Source organism: Panthera tigris, chromosome E1, assembly GCF_018350195.1.
Source record: "Panthera tigris isolate Pti1 chromosome E1, P.tigris_Pti1_mat1.1, whole genome shotgun sequence".
Lineage (NCBI taxonomy): Eukaryota > Metazoa > Chordata > Mammalia > Carnivora > Felidae > Panthera > Panthera tigris.
Window position 1 is genome coordinate 10,301,715 of NC_056673.1, and position 9,789 is coordinate 10,311,503.

Consider the following 9,789-nt stretch of genomic DNA (forward strand, 5'->3'; position numbering starts at 1 on the left):
GTTTCCTGGGCGAACACACGGTCATGATGGGTTCTTGGCATAAGCTCTGCTCTTCAACAGGAGGGCAGATCGGCGCATCAGTGGGGCCTCACGGAGAAAGTCCCCAGCCTGCGGTTCCTCGGGTGGGACACCTCTACCTCGAAGGGGCCCTGACACCTGTGCGCATGGGCGGAGAGGTGAGGGGGACAAGAACGTGCCCATGCACTGGTGCGTGTGGGGGTGGCTGCGTGCACGCACACTCACCATGACTCGTAGCTCACCCTCTGCTGACCTTACATAACAGGGCAATTGGGACAATAGCCTCTGGCAAGTGAATTTCGGAAATCTGGAAGAGGTACATGCCAGGCTGAATCAATCAGGGCCCCCTTGCCCAGGGCAAACACAGAGGCTCCTTTTGAAGCTTGGATGTGCGCCCCACCCAAGCCTTCACAGACGCATTCTTGCATTTCAGAACAGAAAAAAAAATAAACAACCCAAGGCCTAATCCCCAAAGCTGGGGCTCATAGGAAGGAGAGGTCCGTTAGCTACAACCCCTATTTGAATACTGTTTTGTTCTTGTTACACAAACTTCCTGGGCAGGGACTCCCAGGCCACGTGGGCTGGAAGAAGGGTCCTTAAAAGTGTCCCCTCTAGGCTGCTCATTCCAGAAGCTCAAGGCGCTGGGAAAGGCTGTGTCAAAGGTAATCTTCTCCCCTCCCTTCCTCCCACCCCGTGCTTTTTTTTTTTTTTTTTTTTTTTTTCCCCTAGGTGAGAACACCTAGTGTCTTTCGGCCTCACTTTGCCCGGCTGTTAAATGGACTCCTAACAGTTCCTTCTTCCCCGGGGCGCTGCTGTGGAGTTTTTGTGAGGATCGAAAGGGAGGACTGAGGGGGAGCCATCCTCGGGGACGTCTGGGGGCAAAGGCGGCACAGGTGAGACGGTGGCAAGCGGAGATGTGGGAAGGCAGCTGGTCCCGGGAAAGGAGCTCCAGCTGCTCCCGGCTGTGCCAGGTGCGATGTTAGACGCCCTCCAGCTCCGTGAATCGCTAATAACTGAGAGGCAGCGCCATTATTAACGCTGTGCAGAGGGGGCTCCTTCCCAGAGACCACATGGTTCTGAGTGCTGGACCAAGTGCCCACCCCGTCTCACTCACCCACTCCGCCCTGGACCGCCCGGCCTTGGGGGCCGCTGGCCAGAGGCTGATGCTCTGGTTTGACTACCTGAGGCTGGGGAGGGAAGCAGGACCTTCCTGCGAGGCTGTGCGGCTGGGGTCGTGGTCAGCAGGAGCGCCCTGGATGCCAGCAGGGGCCCCTCCTCTCTGTGCAGAAGGCCTGGGGTGGGGCTCAGCACCGTGGAGGGAGGAGGCGGTGGGAGATCCCAGAAACCACCTGCTGGAATTCAAGCAGGATTACACGCGCACACACAGAGCTATTTCCACTTTGCCAAAAAAAAAATTATATATACCATATATGCATATATTTACATACATATATGTATATATGTCAAACATATGCATATATAATATATACGGCATATATATATATTTTTGCAAAGTAGAAATAGTCTTATCGTGGTTTTCTTCCTGTTATTAGCAGTTATGCGGTGTCTGAAAGAGGTGGGGTGTCTCCAGGAAGACGGAAAGGAATTGCTGAGGGAGAAGGGAGAAGGGAGGCTTTTCTCTGTGCCCCTTTGGTATCTTTTACTTCTTCCACCACGAGCATGTGTTACCTAGTCAAAAAGTTACAAAGCATTTTTAAAAAATGCAAGCTCATTGCCAAAGAAGTCAAACACCGCGGACGATGGAAGCGAAGGTCACCGCTGATGTCACCCCCGTCTATGGTGGCCATGTTGGGAGCCACCCTTCTAGTCTTTTCTTGCGTGTTCAAGAGCACACACACACACGCACACACACGCACACGTGCATACCTAGTGTTCCTGCTGCCCTGCTCCTGGTTTTCTTTCTTATGCCTCGTGCCTGGGATACATCCGGCACAGGCAGCCAGTGCCCTTATGAAGGGGCAGAAACATCTATTTTGCCTCCCTCCTAAATCCTGCACAAGGGGCCATCACCCAGGTGCTGTATGGCTCGTTTCAGTCGCTGATGGACGTTTCGGATGTTTCCAGTATTTCTCCGTTATATAAAGACTTGATGACCTTTCTCATTCATGCTTAGGAACGCTGTCATTTCCATAGGCTCCTGAATGTGGACCTACACTCTCAAAGGGAAATAACGTTTTAAAGGCTTTTGCTTAGATGCAGCCGAACGGCCCCCAGAAGAACCAGCCCAGTGTGCCAGGACGGTTTCTCGCCCTGGTAGCAGGGATCCCCTCCACACGTCCGTGTGCAACTCGGAGGCCCTGGGAGACGGGAGACTTCTGCTGGCGTGTGCCCTGTGTCTCACGGGTGTTGCGGGCACGCACTGGTTTAAAGGCCAAGGCTGGTTCCACCCGCAAAGCAGCTAATGCTTTTGCGAACAGAAAGGTGGTGCTGGTATGCTGATGCTGGGCTTCGTTTAATCAGCTCGGGCGTGGAATCCCAACCCGGGCCAGCCAGTCTAATCCGGAGTGTGGCCTGGCTGGGTGTGCGGAGCTCTTGGAGTGTTTGCGGGGGGGGGGGGGGGGGGGGGGGAGTGTCTCTGGCTCTGCAAGCGGGTAGCGGTGGGGGCGGGGCTTGAGAGATGCTAGGAAGGGCCTCCCCCACCTCTGCACTCGCCTCCCTCCGCACACTGCCAGGATCTCACCGTGAGCAGTTAGGGTCGCATGCCATTGCTTCCTGGCCCTCCGTGCAGATGCTTTGTGATCAGTTCAGGGGCCAGGGGGCCCAGACGGCTGGGCTAGGGAGCTGAGAAGGCAAAAGAATGCCGTTTCCCCAGCTCTCCTGGGGGATCGTTCTCTTCTTACGAAAGAAACGCGGCGGAGGGGCAATGAGGATGCTGCCTCTGCAGCCCCCAGGTCCTGGTGATGAGGGAGGCGGCCGTCCTCCTCCCCGGCTCCAAGATGCTCTCTGTCCCCAGGCACCATGAGCAAAATCGGCGAAGTCGTGCAGCGGGCCAGGGCCGCCTTCAACTTGGGCAAGACGCGCCCGCTGCAGTTCCGGATCCAGCAGCTGGAGGCGCTGCGGCGCATGATCAAGGAGCACGAGAAGGACATCGCGGGCGCGCTGACAGCGGACCTCCACAGGGTGCGCCAGAGCGTGAGACCCCCCCTTTGTAGCCCTGTCCTGGGGACACGACACCCCGAACGTCGGGTCTCCTCATTCTCCCAGCCCTCAGCCTCACGCAGGGCCACCTGGGTTCCCCTAGCCAGAGAGCATCCCGGCTTGGCGTCCCAGAGGGCCCTCCCTCCCCGTCCATCCCTCACCCTGAGCGAAATCAGACACCTCCAAATTCTCAACCCCTTCGCCTTGCTGCCCCCAAGTCGCCTGGCCCTGCCTCCACCCGTTCCATTTTTGCCTTGGAGGAGAGCAGAGCGACTCTCGAGCCCATGCCCCTCCTGTTTCAGAGTCCTTTGCGGCTGTATTTTGTTTTTAACTTCTTTTTCTTTAAGTTTATTTATTTATTTATTTATTTATTTTGAGAGAGACAGAGAGAGCAAGCAGGGGAGGGGCAGAGAGAGAAAGGGACAGAAGGTCCGAAGCGGGCTTTGTGGTGACAGCAGAGAGCCGGATGCGGGGCTCGAACTCACAAACCCTGAGATCATGACTTGAGCTGAAATCAAGAGTCCCAGGCTTCACGGACTGAGCCACCCGGGGGGGCCCCGCTGCTGTATTTTTTAAATCTCTGGTTCCTCATCTGAAAACAAAAGCTTCACGACTTCTGCGTTGCTTCTCACAGCCAAAGTTCATGGAGGTGTTGTATTTTCCTGCTGTCTGCTCCTCCTTTCCACTTACCCCTGCAGCATGGCTTCCTCCCCACCCACTCCAGGAGGATCCCTTGAAGGCTTGGCCTGCTCCCTCCCTCCCCTGCTGAGAGGTTCTCCTGGATTTTTTCCTCTCTTTGGGAGCCTTTAACCTGTACCCGTTTCTTCAAGGTGGCCTTCTTAGGGCTCGTCCTGAGTTCAAGTCTCATTTTAATCTATAAGCATTCCTGGACCCTCCTCAGCTCGCTTCCCCCCCCCCCCCCCGCCCCATTAATGACCTTCAAATCACCCAGGTCTGAGGTCCTTTTAGGCACCATGAATTTGGCAGGTGCAAACTCCCCGGGCCCTCCACACTGTCAGAAAGGGGCCCTCGCAGACCCACCACCCCAGCGGCAAATCCTCAGCTCTGCCCGCAGCCCCACTGTGCCTTCGGTGGCCCGGACCCCTGGCCTGGGGAGCGCACAGTGAACAGCCCCATCACCCTGGCAGCTGAACATGCCAGGCTGTGTCCAACGTGCCCACCCAGCATGTGAAGTACTAAAAATGCCCCCATTTTCGAGATCTGGAGACTGAGGTTAGGACAGGGTGGGCAGCTGGTTCAGGGTCACACGTCTAGGGCCCAGTGAGCCAGGACCACGGGCAGCCCCGGTGACTCCCTGAGCAGAGGCCTGGCTGCACGGCCCTGGATCTCTTACCGGGACCGGGGAGCTCACACGGAGCCCCCCCCCCCCCCCCCGCCACCGCAGAACGAGTGGAACGCCTACTACGAGGAGGTGGTGTATGTCCTGGAAGAGATCGAACACGTGATCAAGAAGCTCCCCGAGTGGGCTGCGGACGAGCCCGCGGAGAAGACTCCGCAGACCCAGCAGGATGAGTGTTACATCCACTCGGAGCCCCTGGGCGTGGTCCTCATCATCGGCACCTGGAACTGTCCCTTCACTGTCACGGTCCAGCCCATGGTGGGCGCCATCGCTGCAGGTACTCGGGCTCTGTCTCGGGAGGGCGTCAGGAGGGATCACTGCCCCAGCCCAGTGGAGCCAGAGATGGGGTGGGGCTCAGGGATTGGTTTGATGGGTCTGAATTTCCCCAGAGGCTTCAGGGAGCAAACTCTTTAGCCGGCCCCCCTGGTGCCCGAAGCCCGGCCTGGCTCAGAAGTGACCTCGGCCCGCCCCTTTCTGCCCCCCCGTGTATGCGGGGCCGGGTGGCTCTCAGCTTAGATGCATCTGGGCTCACCAGTCCCACCAGTTGGGACCAGTTCTGCTCTCCCATCAGGGCCCAGGCCCTTCCCTCCCTTCTCTTCCCCCTCCTCCCGCATCTGAACAACCGCAGAGGGCGGGTGGTGCAGCTTCTGTGGGCGCCTGCCCTCCGCTCTTCTGTCCGTTCCGCCAAGGACCCGGCGTGGTCACTGGGAGGGCAGGACCCTGACTCTGCGTGCTCTGCAGGGAACGCGGTGGTCATCAAGCCCTCGGAGCTGAGTGAGAATATGGCGAACCTGCTGGCCACCGTCATCCCTCAGTACCTGGACAGGGTGAGGTGCTCCCCAGGTCTTTGGGGGTTGAGAAATAGTGAATTTTTGCAGCAAGGGGCTAAGCCTTGGGTTGGGGCCAATGACAGCCGGCCTCTCCCATTGAGGTGAATGGAGTCCCGGGGTCAGGAGAGGGGGTCTGTTTGGTGATGGCCGGGTGGGCAGGGCGAGGAGGAAGTGTTGTGGTCTTTTCTGAGCCCCGCCTTCTCCTTGCACGGAAGGATCTGTACCCGGTGATCAATGGGGGCATCTCTGAGACCACAGAGGTCCTCAAGGAGAGATTTGACCACATCCTATACACCGGGAACACCGCTGTGGGCAAGATCATCATGATGGCCGCAGCCAAGCACCTGACCCCCGTCACCCTGGAGCTAGGGGGCAAGAACCCTTGCTACGTGGACAAGGACTGTGATCTGGATGTCGCCTGCAGGTGAGTGGTCATTCTGGCTGCCCTCCAGCTCACGCAGACCACAGTTCTGCCGTGAGGGACACAGACATCGTCCCTGCCCTCACGGTGTCTGCGGTCTTGGGTGGGAGCTGGGGGTGGGGGTGGGATACCACACCCACAAAAGAGGTGCAAGGCAGTCTGGGAAAGCTTCCAGCAGGAAAGAGCTCAGGCCAGAATCCTTTCACATCCCACGTGCGTGGCCTTCCAGGGTGTGGGGACCCCGAGCAGAGATAACACCTGGCCATGCAGGGCTCAAGGGCATGGACAGAGAGGCACCAAGGTTGCCCACCCCAGACGTCTCCCAGAAACCCCCCACCAGTCATTGATGAGGTTAGCACGTGTGATGCCATCGGCCCCTGTAAACACGTTCATGGACATGCATCTGCTCAGTCCAGTGTCTAGAAACCAGTGGGACATTAGGGAGTCTCTGGCTTCTGGGTACCTGAGAGCTCTCCCCCAGTGCTCAGCCCCTCCTACCTTGACCCTGAGATAATGGAATAAGATGTTTGTCCGAGGGAGCCTCCCATGCCTTGCGGGATGCAATCTAATCTGGAATTTTCACAGACGCATCGCCTGGGGGAAATTCATGAACAGTGGCCAGACCTGTGTGGCCCCGGACTACATCCTCTGTGACCCCTCCATCCAGAACCAAATTGTGGAGAAGCTCAAAAAGTCCCTGAAAGTGAGTGTTGGTCCCTGGGGCTGAGTGAGAAGCTGCAAGGCAGTGAGGTGGGTCTAGACTTTAGAACACACTGGATTTTTTTTTTTTTCCTGGTCATCAAAATAATCCACACTCACTGTAAATAATTTGGAAAAGGTTATAAAAGGGGGCGCCTGGGTGGCTCAGTCGGTTAAGCGTCCACCTTCGGCTCAGGTCACGATCTTGAGGTTCGTGGGTTCAAGGCCCACGTCAGGCTCTGCGCTGACAGCTCGGAGCCTGGAGCCTGCTTGGGATTCTGTGTCTCCCTCTCCGTCTGCCCCTCCCACGCTCACGTTCTGTGTGTCTCTCTCTGAAAAAGAAACATTAAAAGAAAGTTTTCAGAAAAGGTTATAAAGGAATAAAACGTAAAGAAACAGAAGCTCCAGCTAGAAACCCACCGCCTCGACAATCACTGCTGCCTTCCTCGTACGTCCCACACTCTTCCTTTCCGTGAAAACACACATTCGATCTTCTGACAACGTCCACACAACTGTGCATAGATTTCTTTCAAATAATGCTGTCTCGCAGCTGTTCATACGCCGTGAAAGTTTGGAGCACTGCAGGTGTCGTGACAGCTCAGCAGTCCTGGGCTAGATGGTGCCCCTGGGTGCTCCCAGGCCAAGGTCACCCCTCAGCCAATGGCCATGATGAGGGTCCACGTCCTCACCTGAAACCTGTCACCTCTTGTCCGCAGGAGTTCTACGGGGAGGATGCCAAGAAGTCCCGTGACTACGGAAGGATCGTTAACTCCCGGCACTTCCAGAGGGTGATGGGCCTGATGGAGGGTCAGAAAGTCGCCTACGGAGGCACTGGGGACGCGGCCACCCGATACATCGGTGTGTGTGCTCGCCCTTGGTGTGTGTGTGCGTGCCCGCTGCCAGGGTCCCCGCGGGTGGACAGCTATCCCTGAGGAGCAGACGCGATCCAGTGGGCCTGGCGGGGGAGGGGGTCAGGGGGATGCTCCGGGGGTCTCGGCAGGCAGGGACTGGGCACGACTCCCGGGAAGCCTCTCCCCAGCCCAGAAGCCCTCTGCCCACCAGGCCCAGGCGGCATCAGCCGGGGGTCTGAACGGCAAGGCCCCAAGAGTAACGAGTGCCCAGCTGGAGGGGCCCCCCCCAGTGCCCAGGCTTGAAGGTCACCCGATGTGACCCCACTCGGCCCCCAGCTTGTCGGAGACTGAAGGGCTCTGGCAGGGGCTCAGGTGGCCAGCGGGGCACAGTGCCCGCCCGCTCCAGATGTGGACCCTGGGTTTCCCCCACGTGTAGGTTAATCCACAGTTCTCTCCTTGGTCTGCTGTGATGGAGCCCGGGCGGGGGGCGGGGGGGGGGCTCACCCGCGCCCCACCCGAATCCTGTACAGGAATTGAAGGAAGAAGCTAGGTGCCTGGGCTTGCAGAGGCCTCTGCACCCGCTGACTCTCGCTTGTTTCCCGTCCCAGCCCCCACCATCCTCACAGACGTGGACCCCCAGTCCCAGGTGATGCAGGAGGAGATCTTTGGGCCCGTGATGCCCATTGTGTGTGTGCGCAGCCTGGAGGAGGCCATCCAGTTCATCAACCAACGGGAGAAGCCCCTGGCCCTCTATGTGTTCTCTCTAAATGACAAGGTAGGCCTGGGGTGCCCTCCTCCCAGGGTCCTGGGGAGGGGGGGGTCCCGACACAGCACTCGCGTGAACAGGATCCAGGGGTCCACGGGCCCAGGTTCAAATCCCAGCGTCACTGCTTACCGCTGTGTGATCTTGGGCAAGTCACTTAACCTTTGGGAGCCTCTTTGTCCTCCGCTCTGAAACCAGTCCATCGACTTGACCCCCAAGGCTCTGGGATGTGCCCAGACAGAGTGGGGAGGGGCCTGGGGGGTCGGGGAAGGAGACTGAGGCGGGGGTGGGGCCGGCTGCTGTTGCAGGTGATTAAGAAGATGATTTCGGAGACCTCGAGCGGTGGCGTGACGGCCAACGACGTCGTTGTCCACAACTCTGTGCACTCCCTGCCTTACGGGGGTGTGGGTGAGTCTGGGGCTGAGCTCGCTGCCTGCCTGCCCCCTCCAGGTGTCCCCCCTCCACAGCCCTGGGTTGGGAGTTCAGGAGGGACCAGAGCAGCCCTGGGCCTCAGACCCCCACTAACCTCTCCTGTGTGGGCCTCTGGCTCCGGCCGGCACATCCATCAGCCATGTTCGACCTTGAGACCCTAGAGGGTCCTAAGGGTCACCTGGTACACCAGTCCTGCCTCAGGGAGGCCCTGAGAGAGGGGACATGGCCCGGAGATCCCACAGCTGAAACAACTCTTCTGAGCACCTTCTGTTGTCCCAAGCGTGGACGTGTCCCTTGGGGCATCCGCCAGGGATCGGCCACCCCTGGGAGGCTCAGAGAAAGGGCACGTGAGGCTTGTCGGCAGGGTCTGGGGGTCTCGGGCCACCGGGGGCTGAGCCTGCTCCTCCCCGCAGGGAACAGCGGCATGGGGTCCTACCACGGCAAGAAGAGCTTTGAGACCTTTTCCCACCGACGCTCTTGCCTGGTGCGGCCTCTGCTGAACGATGAGTCCCTCAAAGCCAGATACCCCCCAAGCCTGGCCAAGGTGAGAGGTGGGGGCGGAGGCCGTCGGGGAGACTCGGCTGCTGGGAGCCCCTGGGCCCGCGCAGGACACGGGCCTCACTGCCCCCTTGTGTCCTCTTCGCAGATGACCCGTCACTGAAGTGCTGCTCCTGGCTGGCCTCGCCGCGCCGCACCCCTGCCCCTCTGTCCAGCCCTGGGAGAATTGCTCCCGGAGCCCCCCTCTTGCTCCCCTGAGGATCACTGCATGCCCCCACTCCCATCTGGGCCCCGGGCCTCACTTCCCCAAGTCCCCGCCCCCTCGCTGGACACGTAGAGACCAATAAAAGTTCCCCAGCCGGACCAAGGAGTGTGTGCGCCTGCTTCCTTTGCAGCCCCCGCATCCTCCCCGGTCCCGTGCCCCCGCCCCAGCCAGTTCTCATCCCGACTTGCACTGAAGACCTCCCCAAAGTCCCGCGTTGGCCCCCAGAGCCCCGAGGCAGGAGCCACTGGTGTCCTGGAGCCATTTATCCTGCATCTCGACTTTGGGAGTGAGCTCCGTTTCTGGTGTATCCAGCGAAGGGGTGACCGAGGGGGCTGTCTTGATGGCAAGTGGCTCGGAAACTGGAGGCCAAAGTGCTCCTCTCACATTGGGTTTGGCACCCAGGGCAGGGGTCCCTCGGTGAGACCATGCAGGGGTCAACACGAAACCCTTGGGTGATTTCCGAGCGCAGCTCCTGGGCGGAAGCCCCCCACCC

At 59.2% G+C, this 9,789-nt stretch overlaps 1 protein-coding gene across 2 annotated transcripts; it reads left to right on the forward strand.

The window, feature by feature from the left end:
- The first annotated feature begins 663 nt into the window (after positions 1-663).
- On the forward strand, positions 664-9,366 carry ALDH3A1 (aldehyde dehydrogenase 3 family member A1). Of its 2 annotated transcripts, XM_042966579.1 has the most exons (11): positions 664-680; positions 2,993-3,159; positions 4,583-4,814; positions 5,279-5,364; positions 5,583-5,791; positions 6,374-6,491; positions 7,204-7,345; positions 7,947-8,113; positions 8,410-8,509; positions 8,947-9,077; positions 9,180-9,366. In XM_042966579.1, the coding sequence occupies exons 2-11, from the start codon at positions 2,998-3,000 to the stop codon at positions 9,192-9,194; spliced, it is 1,362 nt and encodes a 453-aa protein (XP_042822513.1). In that variant the 5' UTR covers positions 664-680; positions 2,993-2,997; the 3' UTR covers positions 9,195-9,366. The 2 variants fall into 2 exon arrangements, with proteins under 2 accessions (XP_042822513.1, XP_042822514.1); XM_042966580.1 differs by lacking the exons at positions 664-680; positions 2,993-3,159 and adding an exon at positions 3,760-3,826.
- Positions 9,367-9,789: the final 423 nt, after the last annotated feature.

What these genes read in the sequence shown, in the direction of transcription:
- ALDH3A1 (XM_042966579.1), top strand. Translation starts at nt 2,998, where the DNA reads ATGAGCAAAATCGGCGAAGTCGTGCAGCGGGCCAGGGCCGCCTTCAAC. An exon ending in TGACAGCGGACCTCCACAGG is followed by an intron (nt 3,160 to 4,582) that starts GTGCGCCAGAGC and finishes CCGCCACCGCAG; the next exon opens with AACGAGTGGAACGCCTACTA. An exon ending in TCCCTCAGTACCTGGACAGG is followed by an intron (nt 5,365 to 5,582) that starts GTGAGGTGCTCC and finishes CTTGCACGGAAG; the next exon opens with GATCTGTACCCGGTGATCAA.